The 22,206-nt window shown below is 51.4% G+C and overlaps 1 protein-coding gene and 1 pseudogene across 4 annotated transcripts; one reads left to right on the forward strand and one right to left on the reverse strand.

The window, feature by feature from the left end:
• Nucleotides 1–211: 211 nt before the first annotated feature.
• Nucleotides 212–3,388, forward strand: LOC105469159 (uncharacterized; annotated as a pseudogene).
• LOC105469377 (solute carrier family 25 member 19) lies at nucleotides 1,133–21,679 on the reverse strand. Of its 4 annotated transcripts, none has more exons than XM_071083569.1 (8): nucleotides 21,592–21,672; nucleotides 20,625–20,698; nucleotides 18,296–18,465; nucleotides 17,967–18,122; nucleotides 14,781–14,951; nucleotides 7,242–7,425; nucleotides 6,161–6,291; nucleotides 1,133–1,784 (listed from the first exon to the last, which is right to left on the reverse strand). In XM_071083569.1, exons 3-8 carry the CDS (start codon nucleotides 18,425–18,427, stop codon nucleotides 1,596–1,598), a joined length of 963 nt encoding a protein of 320 aa, XP_070939670.1. In that variant the 5' UTR covers nucleotides 18,428–18,465; nucleotides 20,625–20,698; nucleotides 21,592–21,672; the 3' UTR covers nucleotides 1,133–1,595. The 4 variants fall into 4 exon arrangements, with proteins under 4 accessions (XP_070939670.1, XP_070939671.1, XP_070939672.1 ...); XM_071083570.1 differs by lacking the exon at nucleotides 21,592–21,672 and adding an exon at nucleotides 21,130–21,470; XM_071083571.1 differs by lacking the exon at nucleotides 20,625–20,698 and having other exon boundaries at nucleotides 21,592–21,679.
• Nucleotides 21,680–22,206: the final 527 nt, after the last annotated feature.

A 22,206-nucleotide genomic window follows, 5' to 3' on the forward strand; every position in this document is an offset into this window, starting at 1 on the left:
CCTAGAAGAGGGGAAGAACTGCCGCCGCTCCTGCCGCGGGACCGGGAGGAGCGTTGCCGGCGCTGCCCGCGTTTTCGCCTCCTTTTAAAAGAACCGCCAAAGTGGTTACCGAAAACGGAGGATAAAGAGAACGCTCAGCTGCAGCAAAAGAAACCAGTGGGCAGGAGAGATGAAGAGAAGGAGCTTTAACGGAATTTCATAAAAAATACATTCAGGCAGCTGCATCCTCGCGGCCCCCGCCGCAGCCTGGACCTTGGAAACCAGCAGCCCTGAGCCAGGAAGCCCCAGCATTCAGGGCCCAGACAGACTCCAAAATCCCAGACCAGAGGCAGGGAAGGATGGTGCGAGGAGGAACCCAGGACCCACACGCCAGGGCCAGCGCCGGCTCCCAGTGGGTGCCTCCTTCCAAGGCTGGAGAGGGAGGCAGAATGGAGGGCTTCCCAGGTCGGAGCAACTCTACAGGCCGGGCAGGTGGAGGGAAGGGTGCAGGTCATGTTCTGGAGACCTCCCCGCAGCCTGGAACTGGTTTCTCCTCTGCCTCTCTGCCTGTGGGTGTCCCTGTGCTCTGGTAACACCCCAGGCACCAGCTGTGCCCTCACCAGGCTGCCTGCCCGCCCCTTCTGCCATCCCCATCAGCGGGCTGCTTCAGAGCCACGGCCCTTCTGCGGCTACAGGGGCGGATGCACCCACAGCATGCTCTGCACTGAGGAGCAGGCAGTGGGCGCTGATGCCACCTGCCCTGCCGACAGCTCCTCACCCAGCAAGGCCGACCCAGCCCCGGGTGAAAGAGGAGCGAGTGAGGTAGATTGGGGAGAGGCTGCACCTTCACCCATGCCTGCCCACAGCATGGCCCCTCCACTTCCTGCACGGGCGCTGGGAACTGCTTTCCATGGAGCTCCACGGCCATGACCAGCCCGGTGCTGGGAGAGGACGGCCTGGGTGGTGTGTGTCTGTAGACACGAAGATCTGGGCACGGGGCCCAGGAAGTGAATGGCTCAGCCTGGAGTTTCCCCCAGCACTAGAAGAAGAGCTGCCAAGGGCTGCAGCTGTGGAGAACATGGGATTTGAGGAAGGCGGGAGTCTTTTCCGTCGTACTTTGTGAGCAGGCAGATGTGCCAGGGGAGACGGAAGATAAGGAATGTGCGTTTAGCTTTAATGTCTGTTAAATAGGTTGGGAAAAACAGGCCGAGTGTGGGGACCTGACTCCTGCAAAGGGCCTACTGCAGCCCTCTGCACTCAAGCAGCAGCCCCATCCAGACCAGGAGCGTTCTGTTCTCCGGGCAGACAGGGCTGACAGGTGTAGGACGGCATCTCTTTCCTTTGGAGTGTGGGCTGGGGTCAGAGGAGAAACAGCAACTTCCTGCTCCTTCTCGCTGTGTCGTTGGTTCACCGTAGACCACGTCCTGCATTCCCTCTGATCCTCTCATGGGGAGAGCCCTGGACCTTCTGGTGGTGTCCCAGCTGGGTGGGTTCAAGGCTGCCACCCTGCTGGGGGCAGCTGGCCCGCAGGGAAGGGCCAGACAGCACCTCTCAGTGGAGACTGAATCTTCCTTCAGGAGGCTTCCTCCAGGAAAGACCTGGGGTCCTCCCTGCGCTCAGCGCTGGCTGGCTGTCCTGTTCATGCAGTGGAAGACGTTACAGAAGAATTCATACCAGAAGAACATGAAGCCTGTGGAGAGGGCAGCCTTCAGCAAGCTGGGGGACAGGCCCTTGAAGAAGCCCAGGGCACCTTCCTTTTGCAGCACCTGCTTGGCACAGTCCATGAGGCCCTTGTATCTGTGCACCTGGGGAGAGGAAAGGGATGAAAACATGGATGTCCACTCTGCTCCCATCAACACAGCCCGTGGCACATCACAGCTCTTAAGAAGTACTTGCTGGACAAAGGAATGAATGCAAAATAGCAAATATTTTTATTTTATTTTTTCTTTTCTTTTTTTTTTTTTTTTGAGACGGAGTCTCGCTGTGTCTCCCAGGCTGGAGTGCAGTGGCGTGATCTCGGCTCACTGCAAGCTCCGCCTCCCGGGTTCACGCCATTCTCCCGCCTCAGCCTCCCAAGTAGCTGAGACTACAGGCGCCCGCCACCACGCCCGGCTAGTTTTTTGTATTTTTAGTAGAGACGGGGTTTCACCATGTTAGCCAGGATAGTCTCGATCTCCTGACCTCGTGATCCACCCGCCTCGGCCTCCCGAAGTGCTGGGATTACAGGCTTGAGCCACCGCGCCCGGCCTATTTTATTTTTTTCATTGAGGCAGAATTTCTCTCTGTTGCCCAGGCTGGAATGCAGTGGCACAATCTTGGATCATTGCAGCCTCCGCCTCCCAGGTTCAAGCGATTCTCCTGCCTCAGCCTCCTGAGTAGCTGGGATTACAGACACACACCACCACCCCCGGCTAATTTTTTGTATTTTTAGTAGAGATGCAGTTTCGCCATGTTGGCCAGGCTGGTCTTGAACTCCTGACCTCAGGTGATCCACCTGCTTCAGCCTCCTAATGTGCTGGGATTACAGTTGTGGGCAACCATGCCCAGCTCAAAATAGCAAATAAATTAATCTCATTCTTTGTACTGCAATTAGGTTAAGACTGAATAGCTGACAGGCCTAGAAATCAGCAGCTGGACAGACCTCCTTCCTGCCCAGGAAGAACGGCTGCCTGTGGCTCCAAAGGATCCAGCAATGGCTCCGGAACCTCTTCCCAGAGGTGTCTCTGACCCTTCACCTCATCCCACCTGATCCCCCTTGGGCAGCAGATCTGAACCTGGCCCTCAGTAGCTCTCAGCCAGGACTCCCTGCCTCCAGCTCACCCTCTCCAGCTGACCTCATGCACTGCTGCCAGACTTTCGTCCCCAGGCACAGCCCTCCTCAGGCCTGGCTTCCCTCCAAAAGCTGCAGTAACTCATAGTGACAACATCATGAGAAATCAAGTTCAAACCCCAAGATCTGCCATTCAAGGCACTGCACCATTTCGCCTTGATTTCCCTCCATGATCTGACCTCCACTGTCCTCCCACGTGCCCTTCCCACCTCTGGCCAGACTGGATTACACTAGTCTTCGTTAGCAGCAAGGCCTCCCTCTGCCATCCTGGGCTCCCACCATCACTCCCTGTCCAAATTCAAACTGTCCCTTCATGCTGGGTGCAGTGGTGCATGCCTGCAGTTCCAGCTACTTGGGAGGCTGAGAGGGGAGGATCGCTTGAGCCCAGGAGTTCGAGACCAGCCTAGGCAACAGAGTGATGTCCCATTAAAAAAAAAAAAGGAAAGAAAAGAAAACAAACTCTTCAGGACAAGTTGGTAAGTGGAAAAGGGAGGTTACAAACCTTGTATACAGTGTATCCCCATTTTTGTTAAAATGTACACTGTATTTATGAAAAGAAATAAAACTACATTGAACGTTTCTATGTGGTTATCTGTGGTAGTGAAATTACAAGGGATTTTGGTCTTTTTTTTTTTTTTTTTTGAGACAGAGTCTCACTCTGTCGCCCAAGATGGTGTGCAGTGGTGTGATTATAGCTCACTGCAGCCTCGAACTCCTGGGCTCAAGCAATTCTCCTGCCTCAGACTGTCCAGTAGCTGGAACTACAGGCACACACCACCATGCCTGGCTAATTTTTAAATTTTTATTTTGTAGAGACGGGGTCTTGCTATATTGACCAGGCTGGTTTCAGACTCCTGGCCTCAAGTGATCTTCCCATTTTGGCCTCCCAAAGTGTTGGGATCACAGGTGTGATCGACTGCAGCTGGCTTGGTCTTTGTTTTTGTCTATCTAAATTCTCTAAAGTTTCCTACAAAGAAAATGCATTATAACTACAAACCCAACTCTTTCTCTTCCCCCAAGGAAGGAATGCTCTCTCCCTACCTTGCCTCCCATTCCATGCCATCCCTCTCCTCTGACATTGTCAGGCATATGTTTTCATGCCTCCACATCTCAGGTTCCAGGATACACAGGGGAGAGCCCTGGAACTGCCCATCCTTACCCTACCCCCAACCCTACCCATTGATGACCAAAAGAAAGGGAGTATGTAAAAATCTAAGCAACTGAGGAGTGACTACTAAGACTACAACATGACCTAGCATGGGGCTTCTCTGAATGGTCAACTCTCCTAGCGCGCATAAAATACAACTTCGGGCCGGGCGCGGTGGCTCAAGCCTGTAATCCCAGCACTTTGGGAGGCTGAGACGGGTGGATCACGAGGTCAGGAGATCAAGACCATCCTGGCTAACACGGTGAAACCCTGTCTCTACTAAAAAATACAAAAAACTAGCTGGGCGAGGTGGCGGGCGCCTATAGTCCCAGCTACTCGGGAGGCTGAGGCAGGAGAATGGCGTAAACCCGGAAAGCGGAGCTTGCAGTGAGCTGAGATCCAGCCACTGCACTCCAGCCTGGGTGACAGAGCGAGACTCCGTCTCAAAAAATAAATAAATAAAAATACAACTTTGGCCCGGGTGCGGCAGCTCATGCCTGTAATCCCAGCACTTTGGGAGGTTGAGGCGGACAGATCAACTGAGGTCAGGAGTTCAAGACCACGTTGGCCAATGTGGTGAAACCCCATCTCTACTAAAAATACAAAAATTAGGACATGGTGGCCGGCGCCTATAATCCCAGCTACTCAGAGGCTAAGGCAGGAGAATTGCTTGAACCAGGGAGGCAGAGGCTGCAGTGAGCCGAGATCACGCCACTGCACTCCAGCTTGGACAAAAGAGTGAGACTCCGTCTCAAAAACTATATGACCAGGCACAGTGGTTCATGCCCGTAATCCCAGCACTTTGGGAGGGCGAGGCAGATGGATCACCTGAGGTCAGGAATTCGAGACCAGCCTGGCTAACATGGTGAAACCCTGTCTCTACTAAAAATACAAAAAATTAGCTGGGTGTGGTGGCACGCGCCTGTAATCCCAGCTACTTGGGAGGCTGAGGCAGGAGAATTGCTTGAACCCAGGAGGCGGAGGTTGCAGTGAGCCAAGATCGCGCCATTGCACTCCAGGCTGGGCAACAAGAGCAAAACTCCATTTCAAAACAAAAACAAAAAGCAAAAACAAAAAAATACATATATATAACTTAGTTGCTCAAATTCACCCCATTCCAGAACAGCTACAGCAAAACCCCTTTTCTGTGTTCTTTAATATTTGGGGACCTTCCCTATGTGAATGTATTCTACGTCCACACTGCACTGGACATGTTTTGTTTTTTTGGTTTTTTTTGAGACGGAGTCTCGCTCTGTCACCCAGGCTGGAGTGCAGTAGTGTGATCGCGGTTCACTGTAACATCTGCCTCCCAGGTTCAAGCGATTCTCCTGTTTCACCTTCCCGAGTAGCTGGGACTTCAGGTGCCCACCACCATGCCCAGCTAATTTTTATATTTTTAGTAGAAACGGGCTTTTACCATGTTGATCAGGCTGGTCTCGAACTCCTGATGTCAGGTGATCCACTAGCCTTGGCCTCCCAAAATGTTGGGATTACAGGTGTGAGCCACAACGCCCACACCCAGCCTCTGGACATGTTTTTTTTTTGAGATGGAGTCTCACTCTGTTGCCCAGGCTGGAGTGCAGTGGCGCGATCTCAGCTCACTGCAAGCTCCACCTCCTGGGTTCATGCCATTCTCCTGCCTCAGCATCCTGAGTAGCTGGGACTACAGGTGCCCGCCACCACGCCCATTTAATTTTTTTTTTTTTTTTTTTTAGTAGAGATGGGCTTTCACCATGTTAGCCAGGATGGTCTCACTCTCCTGACCTCGTGATCTGCCTGCTTTGGCCTCCCAAAGTGCTGGGATTACAGGCGTGAGCCACAGCGCCCGGCCAGGACATGTTTTAAGAGCAGAAACTGGGCTAGGTGCAGTGGCTCACACGTGTAATCCCAGCACACTGGGAGGGGAAGTCAGGAGTGTTCAAGACCAGCTGGGGAAACAGAGTGAGACCCTGCCTCTATTTTAAAGAAAAAAAAAAAAAGAGCAGACACTATATGTCCTTGGCCCAGATCCTTCCACAGTGCTCAGGACCCAGGGCTCGCATGCAGCTTTCCCACATGCTTGGGGATCTCCAGGGATAGACTGGAGGTGATGGGGCCCTGGCTAGGGGTAATGTTGCCCAGTGGGTAGCAGGTGACTACTGGTTCCCTCATGTGCCCAGTGATGGCAAGGGTCAGAGCTGTCTGCCCGGGAATGAATGGCTCACCTGGCCAAAGGCAGCTCTGGCGTGCTCGAACCCTCCAACCTGTAGCCGCTTCTTGAAGAGGTCCAGTGGATATGTCAGGGTCTTGCTGATGACACCAGCTCCACTACCACAAAGCAGGTTTTGGAGGTTCTCTGAACCAGAGAAGTGGGATTGGGAGAACGGATGAGAGAAACGCAGTCTATGGGTGACAACTTAAAAGGCATCAGGGCTAATCCTCCACCACAAATCAAACCCCACAAGCGCACTTCTTTTTTTTTTTTTTTTTTTTTTTGAGACGGAGTCTTGCTGTGCCCCAGGCTGGAGTGCAGTGGCGCGATCTCGGCTCACTGCAAGCTCCGCCCCGCCGGTTTCACGCCATTCTCCTGCCTCAGCCTCCCAAGTAGCTGGGACTACAGGCGCCCGCCACCTCACCCGGCTAATTTTCAGTAGAGACGGGGTTTCACCGGGTTAGCCAGGATGGTCTCGATCTCCTGACCTCGTGATCCGCCCATCTCGGCCTCCCAAAGTGCTGGGATTACAGGCTTGAGCCACCGCGCCCGGCCCCACAAGCGCACTTCTATCTGACTCCACTGGTCCTCCCATTCCAAAGAGCCAGACATAGCCACTTCTGGCGGAGTGAGCCGGGCTGGAAGGGCTGGAGGCCATAGTCCCTCAGCTGGAGGCAGTGTGGGCCTCAGGCTCCGCAGTATGACTCAGTTCAGGGCTGGAGAGGGACCAGGATGCCCCACCCCTCTCCTGCCTCTCCCTGCCCACACCTCCCGCTCCCCCTGCCTGGAAAAAGCAACGGAAGAACCTCAACCAAAAAACAAGCAATTTGCAATTTGGACTTCTGACAAAAATGAAAACCATGACCAATCACGGGACGTAAATGTCAGTAATGCCAGTGATGGGTGTGGCATGAGCTGGGAGGAATCAAGTTCTCTCCAAGCAGCTGCAGTTGCTTTGTTTGCCACATTACAGAGCCGGGTACAGAGACCCACAGTCTTCGATTTGGACAGAACTTTAGCTCCCTCGTGATTTGGAAGAGGGCATTCTGGCGGCTGGGGTGGGAGGGTTCCCTCTCGCGTGAGGGCTGCCTCACCATTTTTCTTTCCTTCGGCTGGCACGGCCCACTTGTACAGGTGCTTCAGGGAGCTGTAGCAGGAGAACTGCAGCCCGGCGTAGGGGAAGATGGCGATCAAGGTGGGGGCCAACCCTTTGTAGAAAACCCGCGGGCCCTCGCTCCTATACATGGTCCCCACGGCGTGGCGCAGCGTATTATAGACCTGGACACACATACGCACTTTGAATGGTCTCAGTGAGGTGATTTTAGCCCTGGAACAGCCCATCATAGCTCTGTCCCCTCGCCTAAAAACCCAGTTACCAGGAGTGAAACTCCTCCTGCCAGGAAGACAGTCAAGGAAAACGCTGGACAGAGATTCAAAGAGTGGCATTTTCCAGAAACTCCCCCTTCCACACATGTATACCACTGTTCTATCCACAGGTGTGCACAAAGGTACATGTCCAAGAGTCACTGCAGTGTTCTGGGGAAGAGCTAAAGATGCGATGTCCATCTGTGGGTGATGGTTACATGAATTACGGGACACCAGCTCACAAGAACATAGTGCAGCTGTTAAAACAGGAAGGTGCGGCCCGGCGCGGTGGCTCATGCCTATAATACCAGCACTTTGGGGGAGGCAGAGGCAGGCAGATCACTTGAGGCCAGGAGTTTGAGACCAGCCTGGCCAACATGGTGAAAGCCCATCTCTACTAAAAATACAAACATTAGCCAGGTGTGGTGGCTCACGCCTGTAATCCCAGCTTCTTGGGAGGCTGAGGCACAAGAATTGCTTAAACCTGTGAGGCAGAGGTTGCAGTGTGCTGAGATTGTACCATGGCACTCCAACCTGGGTGAAAGGCGGAGACTCTATCTCAAAAACAAAAATAAATAAATAACAAAAATAAAGTAGAGAGGAGGTCTTGCTATGTTGCCTAAACTGGTCTCGAAATCCTGACCTCAAATGATCCTTCCTCCTTGGCCTCCCAAAGTGCTGGGATTACAGGCATGAGCCACTGCACCTGGCCAAGCATGTTACTTAGAATTATGGAAGGAAATAATCAAAGAAACAATTGTAAGTATTAAAAGTAGTCACCTCTGGGGATTGGAATCAGGGAGCAGCTGGTATTTTTTCTTTTTTTTTTTTTTTTTTTTTTTTGAGACCGAGTCTGGCTCTGTGGCCCAGGCTGGAGTGCAGTGGCCAGATCTCAGCTCACTGCAAGCTCCAGCTCCCGGGTTCACGCCATTCTCCTGCCTCAGCCTCCCGAGTAGCTGGGACTACAGGCGCCTGCCACCACGCCCGGCTAATTTTTTGTATTTTTAGTAGAGACGGGGTTTCACCGTGTTAGCCAGGATGGTCTCGATCTCCTGACCTCATGATCCGCCCGTCTCGGCCTCCCAAAGTGCTGGGATTACAGGCTTGAGCCACCGCGCCCGGCCTGCTGGTATTTTTTAAAATTGTAATTCATGAAGAACTGTCTTTGTAACCTTGATACACTTCATATGTTGTAAAATTTTTTATCACGCAAGGTCAGATTTACAATATGGTTGTGACTAGTCTAAAGCAGGTGGAGGGTCTGGTAGGTTTTTAACCAGGTCTCTTCCCCTCACTTTCATGACCAGATATTCTCTGATCATTCTAGAATCTAAAATCCAACATGTCCATAGTTTAAGCTAGAGGTAATATGCTATTATCTTTTTTTTTTTTTTTTTTTTTTGAGACGGAGTCTTGCTATGTTGCCTAGGCTGGAGTGTAGTGGCACAATCTTGCCTCATTGCAGCCCCCACCTCCCAGGTTCAAGTGATTGTCATGCCTCAGCCCCCCTCCCCCAGTAGCTGTGATTATAGGCACCTGACACCACGCTCAACTAATTTTTGTATTTTTAATAGAGACGGGGGTTTCATCATGTTGGCCAGGCTGGTTTCAAATTCTTGACCTTAGGTGATCTGCCTGCCTCAGCCTCCCAAAGTGTTGGGATTACAGATGTGAGCCACCGTACCTGGCCTAAAAAAAATTATTTATTATTATTATTTGTTTGAGATGGAGTTTTGCTCTGTCACCTAGGCTGGAGTGCAGTGGCACGATCTCAGCTCACTGCAAGCTCCACTTCCCGGGTTCACGCCATTTTCCTGCCTCAGCCTTCCAAGTAGCTGGGACTACAGGCGCCCGCCACCACGCCCGGCTAGTGTTTTGTATTTTTAGTAGAGATGGGGTTTCACCGTGTTAGCCAGGATGGTCTCCATCTCCTGACCTCGTGATCCACCCGCCTCAGCCTCTCAAAGTGCTGGGATTACAGGCATGAGCCACTGTGCCCTGGCCAAAAAGCAAATTTTTTTTAAATTTTTAAATAATAAAGAGATGGGGTCTCGCTACATCATTCAGGCTATAGTGCAGTGGCCATTCACAGGCACAGTCATGGCACACTGCAGCCTTGAACTCATGGGCTCCAGCAATCCTCCTGCCTCAGCCTCCCAAATAGCTAAGATAATAGCTATTAGCTCATTCTCTTTTCTTAATATTTTCTTCACTTCTTCCTCCTCACAGATTTTTACTGAAGGTTGGAAAGAAATACAGAAGGATTATGGTAGACCCAGAACAGGAAAGCTGGACTGATAGGAGCCATCTCTGCCTCAGCTCTGCGGCTACCACGCTGCAGAGGTTGGTCTGTGCTCTCTATCTGCAAACACCTTCCCCTCCATTTCTGCTTTCAGTTCCTAGGGTCCCTCATCCCATTTCCCTGCAACGACTGTCATCCCAAACTTCCAGTTTTCTACTGAGTTATCATACAGAGCAATTGACCTCTTATGCCCCAATTGTTTTCTTTTTTTCTTTTACATGGAGTTTTGCTCTGTCACCCAGGCTAGAGTGCAGTGGTACGATCTCAGCTCACCACACCTCCACCTCCTGGATTCAAGCAATTCTCCTGCCTCAGCCTCCTGAGTAGCTGGGATTACAGGCGTGTTACCACGCTCAGCTAATTTTTGTATTTTTAGTAGAGATGGGGTTTCACCATGTTGGCAAGGCTGGTCTCAAACTCCTGACCTCAAGTGATCCACCCAAAGTTCTGGGATTACAGGTGTGAACCACTGCGCCTGGCCTACAATTGTTTTCTTTTTCTTTTTTTTTGGCAGGTGAGTTGTGACATACTCCTTAGTGGATTTCAACTTCCACAGCCGCCATCCTGCCCCAATCCTTTTCCTTCGGATTGTTCCCAGGGGACTTTGCCCTTCTCGACCAAAAAAGTCATGAGGCTGTCTCCTAAACAAAAGGGCTTCCCCACCCAGGACCTGCACGCCAACCAATACAAAGAACTGGCAGAATTGAATCCACAATTATTCTGCACTAGTCCAGATCAAATTCTATTTTTTTTTTTTTTTTGAGACGGGATATCTCACTTTGTCGCCTGGGCTGGAGTGCAATGGTGCAATCATGGCTCACTCCCCAGGCTCAAGCAATCCTCCCAACTTAGTCTCCCAAGCAGCTGGGACTACAGGTGCATACCACCATGCCTGGCTAATTTTTTTGTATCTTGTAGAGAGCCATGTTGCCCAGATCAAACTCTTAAACAAAGTATCCTTCCTTTCCACTAACAGTATCCTAAAGCAGAGTTGAGACAGTGGAAAAATTGTTTCTCAGCCACCTGTGGCAGCTCAGCCCTATAACTGCAGCACTTTGGGAGGCCAAGGCAGGAGGATCGCTTGAGCCTAGGAGTTCGAGAACAGCCTGTGCAACATGGTGAAACCCCATCTCTACAAAAAATACAAAAATTAGCCAGGTGTGGCACTGAGCACCTATGGTCCCAGCTACTTGGGAGGCTGAGGTGGGAGGATTGCTTGACCCCAGGAGGTGGAGGCTGCAGTAAGCTGTAATTATACCCCTATACTTCAGCCTGGATGACAGAGTGAGACTCTGTACTAAAAATAAAGAAAAAAAGACCAGGCATGGTGACACATGCCTGTAATGCCAGCATTTTGGGAGGTTTAGGCGGGCAGATCACTTGAGGCCAGAAGTTCCAGACCAGCCTGGCCAACATGGCAAAAATCTATCTCTACTAAAAATATAAAAATTAGCCAGGCATGGCCAGGCACGGTGGCTCACACCTGTAATCTCAGCACTTTGGGAGGCAGAGGCGGGTGGATCACAAGGTCAGGAGTTCAAGACCAGCCTGGTCAACAAGGCAAAACCCCGTCTCTACTAAAAATATAAAAATTAGCCGGGCGCAGTGGCAGGCACCTATAATCCCAGCTACTCAGGAGGTTGAGGCAGGAGAATCACATGAAACTGGAGGGCAGAGGTTGCAGTGAGTCGAGATCACGCCACTGCACTCCAGCCTGGGTGACAGAGTAAGACTTTGTCTCAAAAAAAAAAAAAAAAAAAAAAAAATTAGCCGGGCAGGGTGGCAGACCTGTAGTCCCAGCTGCTTGGAAGCCTGAGGCATGAGAATTGCTTGAATCTGGGAGGTGGTCGCAGTGAGTTGAGATTGTGCCATTGCACTCCAGCCTGGGTGACAGAGCGAGACTCCATCTCAGAAACAAACAAATAAACAAAAACAACCAGGAGTTCAAGACCAGCCTAAGCCTGACCAACTGAGCAACATGAGACCCTGTCCCTACAAAAAGTAAAAAAATAAAAAATCAGTCAGGTGTGGTGGCACACACCTGTGGTCTTAGCTACTTGAGAGGTTGAGGCAGGATGATTGCTTGAGCCCAGGAGTTCGAAGCTGCAGCAAGCTATTGCAGCCATTGTACTCCCGCCTGGGTGAAAGATCAAGACCCTGTCTCAAAAAATATATACAAATAATAACAATAAAATGATTCTTTCTTGGTTGAGAACACACAGACACACACACATATGATGCTATTCTTAAATATGTCTAGGAAACAATACGGTGGGGAGGTCTATTTCAGGATTTAATCCCTTGTTTTCACTCAGTAAATTCTTCCTCGAGTCTATCCTATTTCCACCACCCCATTCTTTGTGGAAACCAAAGACACTTGGAATTGGCCGGGTGCGGCGGCTCACGCCTGGAATCCTAGCATTTTGGGAGACCGAGGCCGGGGATCACCTGAGGTCAAAAGTTCAAGACCAGCCTGGCCAACAGGGTGAAACCCTGTCTCTATAAAAAATATAAAAATTAGCCGGACATGGTGGCATGTGCCTATAATCCCAGCTACTCAGGAGGCTGAGACAGGAGAATCGCTTGAAGCCGGGAGGCAGAGGTTATGGTGAGCTGAGATCACGCCACTGCACTCCAGCCTGCGCAACAAAGTGAGACTGTCTCAAAAAACCAACCAACCAAACAAACAAAAAAACAAAGACACTCTCATAATAATCCAGCAATAAGTTCTCGAGTCCCACTTTCCCAGATGCAGTCCTTGATCCAGCCCACTGCTAGGTATTTATTTGTTCTGTTTCATACCGGTAGGCTGTGAGCTCCTTTGAGGGAGGGACATAGAGCACCCTGCACCATGCTGCCCACAGTCATGGGTTTTACAAACTGACTGCCAGACAAACTGAAAACCCGAACCTCTCCCAGCTTTACTTTCTGCAAGGACAAGAACTCAACCTCTGCCGAGTGCGGTGGCTCATGCCTGTAATCCCAGCATTTTGGGAGGCCGAGGCTGGCAGATGGCTTGAGCTCAAGAGTTCGAGACCAGGCTGGGCGTGGTGGCTCACGCCTGTTATCCTAGCACTTTGGGAGACCGAGGTGGGCGGATCACGAGGTCAGGAGATCGAGACCATCTTGGCGAACACGGTGAAACCCCGTCTCTACTAAAAAATACAAAAAATTAGCCGGGCGTGGTGGTGGGCGGGCGCCTGTCAGCCCAGCTTCTCGGGAGGCTGAGGCAGGAGAATGGTGTGAACACGGGAGGCGGAGCTTGCAGTGAGCTGAGATCGCGCCACTGCACTCCAGCCTGGGCGACAGAGCGAGACTCCGTCTCAAAAAAAAAAAAAAAAAAAAAAAAAAAGAGTTCGAGACCAGCCTGGGCAACATGACGGAACCCCATCTCTAAAAAAATACAAAACTTAGCCAGGTGTAGTCTCAGCTACTGGGGAGGCTGAGGCAGAAAGATCACTTGATCCCAGGAGGTCGGGGCTGCAGTGAGCAGTGATCGTGCCACTACACTGCAGCCTGGGCAATAAAATAAGACGTTGTCTCAAAAAATATATATATAGCCGGGTGCGGCGGCTCACGCCTGTAATCCTGGCACTTTGGGAGGCCGAGGCGGGCGGATCGCTTGAGCCAGGAATTCGAGACCAGCCTGGCCAACATGCTGAAACCTCGTCTCTACTAAAAAATACAAAAATTAGCTGGGCATGATGGCAGATGCCTGTAATCCCAGCTACTCAGGAGGCTGAAGCAGAAAAATTGCTTGAACCTGGAAGGTGGAGGCTGCAGTGAGCGGAGATCGCACCACTGCACCTCAGCCTGGCGACAGAGCGAGACTCCGTCTCAAGAAAAAAAATAAAAATAAATAGGCCGGGCGCGGTGGCTCACGCCTGTAATCCCAGCACTTTGGGAGGCCGAGACGGGCGGATCACGAGGTCAGGAGATCGAGACCATCCTGGCTAACACGGTGAAACCCCGTCTCTACTAAAAAATACAAAAAACTAGCCGGGCGAGGTGGCGGGCGCCTATAGTCCCAGCTACTCGGGAGGCTGAGGCAGGAGAATGGCGTGAACCCGGGAGGCGGAGCTTGCAGTGAGCTGAGATCCGGCCACCGCACTCCAGCCTGGGTGACAGAGCGAGACTCCGTCTCAAAAAAAAAAAAAAAAATTTAAAAAAAAAATAAATAAAAATAAAAATAAATAAAATAAATAAAAATAAAAATGAAAATTATATATATGTGTATATACATACACACACACATATATAAATGTATATTATATATATTTTAAAAAACAGGCTTATCAAATAAAATAAAAAAATAAGTTGGGAGCAGTGGCTCATGCCTGTAATCCCAGCACTTTGGGAGGCCGAGGCGAGCAGATCATGAGGTCAGGAGATTGAGACCATCCTGGCCAACATGGTGAAACCCTATCTCTACTAAAAATACAAAAATTAGCTGGGTGTGGTGACATGTGCCTATAATCCCAGCTACTCGGGAGGCTGAGGCAGGAGAATCGCTTGAACCAGGGAGTTGGAGGTTGCAGTCAGCCGAGATTGCACCACTTCACTCCAGCCCGGCAACAGAGCGAGACTCCGTCTCTAAATAAATAAATAAATAAATAAATAAATAAATTCATTCTAGGCCAGGCGCAGTGGCTCACGCCTGTAATCCCAGCACTCTGGGAGGCCGAGGCAGGCAGATCACGAGGTCAGGAGTTCAAGACCATCCTGGCTAACACAGTGAAACCCCGTATCTACTAAAAATACAAAAAAATTAGCCAGGCGTGGTTGCAAGTGCCTGTAGTCCCAGCTACTCAGGAGGCTGAGGCAGGAGAATCGCTTGAACTCGGGAGGTGGAGCTTGCAGTGAGCACAAAACAAAACAAAAACAAATAAATAAAAAATAAAGAATGCAACCCTTGTGACAACACCTTCTTTATTTGGGCTACCTCATCTGGCCCCTGGTCACTCACCTTGGGCTCACCCTGAGCTGCAAAGCGGGTGCGCAGAACATCCACGGGGTGCACAGTGAGGGTGGCCGTACAGGCAGCCAGGCCACCGCACACAAAGTGCACTGAGAATTCCCGGGCGTCGTACACGCTGCCTCTGTGGACCAGCTCCGTCAGCATTTCAAACGATAAGAACTGGAAGAGTAAGTGAAGAAGTCACTGACAGCCCAAAGGATGAGGGCGAGGACCAAATACTCCCCAAACACATCACCTGTGACTTGGCTGGGGCCCAGGTGGAGCAGGGAGGAAAAGGTCAGGAAATGTTCTTCTTGAGCAGTGACAGCATATGATAAATATAAAATTCTATGTAATACTCAGATGCCATTTGATACTTGAGTAGAGTCAGACACTCAAAGGTTTAAGAAGATATATGGGGGCCAGGGGCAGTGGCTCATGCCTGTAATCCCAGCACTTTGGGAGGCCGAGGCGGGCGGATCACGAGGACAGAAGTTCGAGGCCAGCCTGGTTAACATAGTGAAACCCTGTTTCTAATAGAAATACAAAAATTAGCCGGGCATGGTGGCGGGCGCCTGTAGTCCCAGGTACTCGGGGGACTGAGGCAGGAGAATCACTTGAACCCGGGAGGCAGAGGTTGCAATGAGCTGAGATCATGCCACTGCACTCCAGCCAGGGCGATAGAACAAGACTTGGTCTCAAAGAAAAGACTGGGTGTAGTGGCTCACGTCTGTAATCCCAGCATTTTGGGAGGCCGAGGCAGGCAGATCATGAGGTCAGGAGTTGGAGACCAGACTGGCCAATATGGTGGAACCCCGTCTCTACTAAAAATACAAAAATTAGCCAGGCATGGTGGCGTGTGCCTGTAACCCCAGCTACTTGGGGGGCTGAGGCAGAAGAATCGCTTGAACCTGGGAGGCGGAGGTTGCAGTGAGCCGAGATCGTGCCACTGCACTCCAGCCTGGGAGACAGAGTGAGACTCCGTCTCAAGAAAAAATAAATAAATACGCCGGGCGCGGTGGCTCAAGCCTGTAGTCCCAGCACTTTGGGAGGCCGAGACGGGCGGATCACGAGGTCAGGAGATCGAGACCATCCTGGCTAACACGGTGAAACCCCGTCTCTACTAAAAAAATACAAAAAACTAGCCGGGCGCGGTGGCGGGCGCCTGTAGTCCCAACTGCTCGGGAGGCTGAGGCAGGAGAATGGCGTAAACCCGGGAGGCGGAGCTTGCAGTGAGCTGAGATCGGGCCACTGCACTCCAGCCTGGGCGGTAGAGCGAGACTCCGTCTCAAAAAAAAAACAAAAAAGAAAAAAAAAATAAATAAAAGATACATGAGAAAAATGTGTATCAGAAAATGTCACTGGCTAACTTAGTTTTCTGAGAACTAGGAAAGATGGCCATGCTCTGATTCCTGCAGGGATCCCTTCCGTGCAGCTGGCGGCGGCCCTGTTCGAGAATCATTCTTTTCTGGGGCAGATTCTTTCAGGAACGTGTTCAACAGGGTGACCCCCTTACATTCAGATCTTTGTTTTCTTTTTTTGTTTTTGTTTTTTAGAGATGAGAGTGTCGCTCTGTCACCCAGGCTGGAGTACAGTGGCACAAACACGGCTCACTGCAGCCTCCACCTCCTGGACTCCAGTGATCCTCCCACATCAGCCCCTCAAGTAGCTGGGACTACAGGTGCATGCCACCACGTCCAGCTAATTTTGGTATTTTTTGTAGAACCAGGGTTCCACTATGTTGCCAAGGCTGGTCTCAAACTCCTGAGTTCAAGCGATCTGCCTGCCTTGGGCTCCCAAAGTGCTGGGATTACACACATGAGCCACCGAGCTTGGCCCTGTTTTGCTTTTTGAGACAAGGTCGCGTTCAGTTGCCCAGGCTGAAGTGCAGCGGCTCGATCATAGTTCACAGCAGCCTTGACTTCTCTAGCTCAAATTATTCTCCTGCATCTGGAATAACTGGGGCTAGAGGTGTGTACCATCATACCTGGCTAATGTTTTTTTTTTTAGTAGAGAGGAGGTCTTGCTATGTTGCCCAGGCTGGTCTCAAACTCCTGAGCTCAAGCCATCCTCCCACCTCAGCCTCCCAAAGTGATGGGATTACAAGTGTGAGCCACTATACCAGGGCTATGCTCAGATCTTCCTTCAGCCAAATGAAGATGGCCTGGCTTCTTTTCTTTATTTTGAGACGGGGTCTGGCTGTGTCGCCCAGGCTGAAGTGCAATGGCATGATCGTGGTTCACTGCAACCTCCACCTCACCTCCTGGGCTCAGGTGCTGGGATTACAGGTGTGAGTCACCGAGTCCGGCCTAGGCCTGGCTTCTTGAGACTATCCTGTTGCTGTATTTATTTGTCATGTTGCAGTATCTGTTTGCAGACAAGTGCAGAGACAGGATCACAGGACATGCCCAGCCAGTAAACACGTGACTTGGGCGGTCACTGTGATGTCACAGGAGGAGTAGGCAGGGACGTCTCTGGCACTAGCTGCCTAGGTGGGGGTCGTGGCTCTGCCATTTTCTAGCTAGTGACTTTGGTTGGGTTAATTATGTAAGCTCTGTCCACCTCAGTCTTCTCATGCGTGACATGGGAGGGACAACAGCCCCTACCTTAAGGACTGCTGTGACTGTATGTGAAGTGCTTCCAACAGGGGCCTGGCCCATGGTTTGCACTGTACAGGGCTGGTTCTTACCATGTCTACTGCATAAAATCACACGCTGTGCACTATGACTATACTGGTGCTCCACTGAACGAAGCGTGAGCTCTAACCCTAGCCCTGCCATGTGCAGGCTGTGTGGCCTCAGACAGCTGACTTCACCTCCCTGAGATCTACATGACACCTACCCTGCCCTCCTCATGATGGTGTGGTGAAGTTCAGATGAACCACGTATGTGAAGGTGTATTTCAAAAATTGAAATGCATTAGTGCTGTCCTTCGCCAAGCCCCACAGAAGGCATGACATCAAATCAGTCTCCAAGATGCAACATCTAAGTTACACAGGATAGATGCGGGGACATAGGGGAGGGGAATGCCTACAGTACAGCTGGTCAGGAAGGCTCCCGGGTGAGGCAGGTGGGAAGCGTGGGGCCTGCCTCTCCCGTCCTGCCCTACAGGGCATTCCTGCTTGCCTCACCCTCCCTCTGCTCCTCCATTGAGCAACGTGACCCCAGAGGCCTGGCCAGGTCCCCTGCCACCTACTTGGACAGCTCCATAGCCTATGGAGAGAATCTGAGCTGGGATGTGTCCCTTCCAGAAAGCTGTCAGCCCCTCCTCCTGCAGAATCTGCCTAGAGGCCTGGAAGATGCCATGGTACTTTGCGTTGGGGTCCCTTCGAGACAGGCGCTCATGCTGAAGCTGGGAATCAAAATAAAAAAGGTCAGGACAGCGGGGTGGGCTGGAATGTGAAGGGGAACTTTCAGAAAAGGCAAGCCCTTCATCTGGATAGAATTCCAAGTTTTAGGAACTGCTTTTGCAAGAAAGACTAAACTTGTCCTCCAGTCCATTGCATGGAAAAAGGGGAAGAGTACCTGGAAACGGATCTTGATGACGTCGAAGGGACTGATCAGCGCCCGAGTGACAAGTCCAGACACAGACCCAGCCACTGCCACCTGGAGCTTGGTGTTATTCCTGCCATCTGGTTTGGGGTCATAGCCAACCATCCCTGCCTCTGGCCCACACAATGTCCATCAGTATCAAGCTAAATGCAAGAGATACGGAATAAACACCAGGCAAGTTTCTTATGGTCTCTGCTCAAATACCACCTCCTGAGAGCAGCCCTCCCTGACTAGACTGGAGTTCAAGTCAGGAACTCCAGGAGTTCAAGAGCTCAGGAGTTCAAGACCAGCCTGGGCAACACTGCAAAACCCCAACTCTACAAAAAATACAAAAATTTAAAAATAAAATAAAATAGCACTTGTTTTATTGTTCTTTACAGTACTTATTACTATGGCATATTCGTTTACTTTTTTAGAGACAGGGTCTCACTCTGTCACCCAGGTTGGAATGCAGTGGTGCCATAACTCACTGCAGCCTTGAACTCCCGGGCTCAAGTGATTCTCTTGCCTCAGCCTCCCAATTAGCTGGGACTTACAGCTGCAGGCCTGGCTGAGTTTTTTTATTTTTGTAGAGATCAGGTCTCAATATGTTGCCCTGGCTGGTCTCGAATTCCTGGCCTCAAGTGATCCTCCTGCCTCAGCCTCCTGAATTGTTGAGATTACATGCATGAGCCACAGCGCCCAGCGCACCATGGGTTATTTATACAGTACATTTGTTTCTTGTCTCTCTCCCTAACTAGAATGTAAGCCCATGGAAACATGGCCTTGCTCTCATTTGTTCACTCATAAATTTCCAGTTCCGGGTATAGAACTCATCATGGTAAGTGCTTAATAATATTTGAGAATTGAATGAACAGGCTTGATAGGCAACTGTTGGTCCCAGAGAGCAACTGGCTTTCCAAGACATCTGGCAACTTTATAACAAACTCCTGCTCACTGAGTGAGCCCACTCAAGTGTAATGCTGAGGGACTGAAGGACATGCAGGGCTTAGAAGAGGGATTGGGATTCTTTAACAATCCCCCACTGTCCAAAGGAAGAGCCCTGAGGCCCTGAGCCCCTTAACCTTTCCCTTTCCCCTTCTGCACACACCTCAGGCCTCCCCGGCACAGTGGGGCCATGCTATGCTAGCAAATGATGCTTCTGGCCAGGCGCGGTGGCTCATGCCTATAATCCCAGCACGTTCGGAGGCCAAAGCAGGCAGATCAGCTGAGGTCAGGAGTTCAAGACCACCCTGGCCAATATGGTGAAAACCTGTCTCTACTAAAAATACAAAATTAGCTGGGTGTGGTGGTGGGCGCCTGCAATCCCAGTTACTCAGGAAGCTGAGGAAGGAGAATCACGTGAGCCTGGGAGGCCGAGGTTGTCCTGAGCCGAAATCACGCCATTGCACTCCAGCCTGGGCGACACAGTGAGACTGCATCTCAGAAACAAACAAAACAAAACAAAACAAAACAAAAAAGTACCGAGCGCGTGGCTCAGGCCTGAAATCCCAGCACTTTGGGAGGCCAAGGCGGGCGGATCATGAGGTCAGGAGATCGAGACCATCCTAGCTAACACGGTGAAACCCCGTTTCTACTAAAAAATACAAAAAATGGCCGGGCGCGGTGGCTCAAGCCTGTAATCCCAGCACTTTGGGAGGCCGAGAGGGGCGGATCACGAGGTCAGGAGATCGAGACCATCCTGGCGAACACGGTGAAACCCCGTCTCTACTAAAAAAATACAAAAAACTAGCCGGGCGAGGTGGCGGGCGCCTGTAGTCCCAGCTACACAGGAGGCTGAGGCAGGAGAATGGCGTAAACCCGGGAGGCGGAGCTTGCAGTGAGCTGAGATCCGGCCACTGCGCTCCAGCCCCGGCGACAGAGCAAGACTCCGTCTCAAAAAAAAAAAAAAAAAAAAAAAAAAAAAAAAAAAAAAAATACAAAAAATTAGCCGGGCGTGGTGGTGGGCGCCTGTAGTCCCAGCTCCTCGGGAGGCTGAGGCAGGAGAATGGCGTGAACCCGGGAGGCGGAGCTTGCGTGAGCCAAGATCACGCCACTGCACTCCAGCCTGGGCGGCAGAGCGAGACTCCGTCTCAAAAAAAAAAAAGAAAGAAAATTATGCTCCTGGGCTCCCCTGACTCACACCTACTGACCTCTTCAGCCTCACTCTGGACCATTCTTTTCCTTCCCTCACTTAACCAGAGTGGTCTGACTGCTTCTGCCCAGTTCTGGAAAACTCGGCGAGCGCTCCTATCTACTGCCTTGCCTGTACTCCTCCAGTTCCCTACGTCTGAAATGCAGCCCCATCTCAGCCCCTACTCACTTTTTCAAGGCTAGCTCCTCTCATCCACCAGAGCTCAGCTAAAAAGCATCCTTTCCAGGAGATGTACTTTTTTCCTTTTTTTGTAAAAACAGAAAACAAAAACAAAAAAACAGTAATACCTATATACGCTCTGTAGAGTTGTACAAAGCATAAAAAGAAGTCTGTAACCAGACACACATCAACAGATAATTGATCACTGGGAGAAGGGCTGGGAAGGGAAGAAGGAAGGTAGACCTGTCGATGTAATTCTATATTGTTTGAATTTGTTATGGAAAAAAAAAATCCCTAAAACTAGCTTTCAAAATTACTTTAGTTCTTGAATACTTGTATTAGCGGGGGTGGGGGTGGGGGAGGAGGGGGGATACTGCCTACAGGATGACAGCCTCCACCCCAGACATCAATTCCTTGTCTCCTCTCACCCACCCTGGAACTCCTCCCCAGGCGCCCATGAGGAAGTTTAAACATGCGGCTAGTGACTGAGAGGCAAAACCTCTCCAGGAGTTACCCAGGGACCGCTCAGGTCACACAGAGCAGTGTCAGTTTCCCGCCCATCTGGGCAGGAAGGAGGAGCAAGCCCGAGTGGCAGGTGTCCTGGATCGGTGTCAAGAGGAGACCGGAGCATAGCAGGCTCTTCCCGGTGTTCGGGTGCCCATGTGCCCAAGGGTTCAGCTGAGCAGCTCTGCAGAGGTCTCCGCGTGGGTACTTAGGTGTCCACGTGTGCCTCGGGGTGTGTTTTTTCTCCCCGAGTCCGAGGGGACGCCCTGGAGCTCAGGTGCTCAAGGGCGAGAGCGGGGCTCTGCCGCCGGTGTCCCTGGAGATGCTTCTCGGGTCAGGTGTGACACGTGTGTACACAGTCCCCGCCCCTCGTAAGCGCCCGGGTGCGTGTGCTCCCTCCCTACCGCCCTGCGGAGCGAGGGTGCAGGTCCCCGAGAGGACGGCGAGAAGGACGGAGGTAGAGGTTACTCACACGGCTCGGCGGGTGCGGCCCGGCTACGCGCGCTCTGCTCTCTCCAGCACCTCGCGCAGTCTTAACAGCAAAACTCTACTGAGCTCGGGCGAAAGTGGCGGTCTCCTGGGCCAATCACCGTGCAGCTCCCCGCCAGACGCTGGACCAATGGTTTTGCGCTTGAGGTCTGGCAACCGCCTCCCGCAAGGTATCACTGGGTAATGTAGTCCTTTGCGACCAAGGGCAGGTCCGCTGGACGGCGCACAGCCTCCTGGGAGATGTAGTCCGGCTGCTCGCGGGCGCGCGAGGGCGACCGACGCGTTAGAAGGAGGTGGCTTGCGAAGCCGGGCTGCGACCTTAGGGGTCGCGGTGCTCTGGCGTGTGGCTCGAAAGTCAGCCTGCAGGCGGGGTCCAGGGTTAGGGCGCGGTGAACTTGACGCGCTTCCTTAAACTCTGTTAATGACACAACACGGATAATCTCAACTTGGTAAAGATGGCAGGAAGCCTAGCAAAAACCTGGAGGACGTGGGGAAGAGAATAGATGAGAACAGTCTCCTCGGGGACAGGGAGGGCAAAAACACTAGTGTCTCCCCGTCTCACCCCGAGTTTTGGTATTTCTCATTATAAAAGTAATAT

This window comes from Macaca nemestrina, chromosome 17 (assembly GCF_043159975.1).
Source record: "Macaca nemestrina isolate mMacNem1 chromosome 17, mMacNem.hap1, whole genome shotgun sequence".
In the NCBI taxonomy this organism is placed as follows: Eukaryota; Metazoa; Chordata; class Mammalia; order Primates; family Cercopithecidae; genus Macaca; species Macaca nemestrina.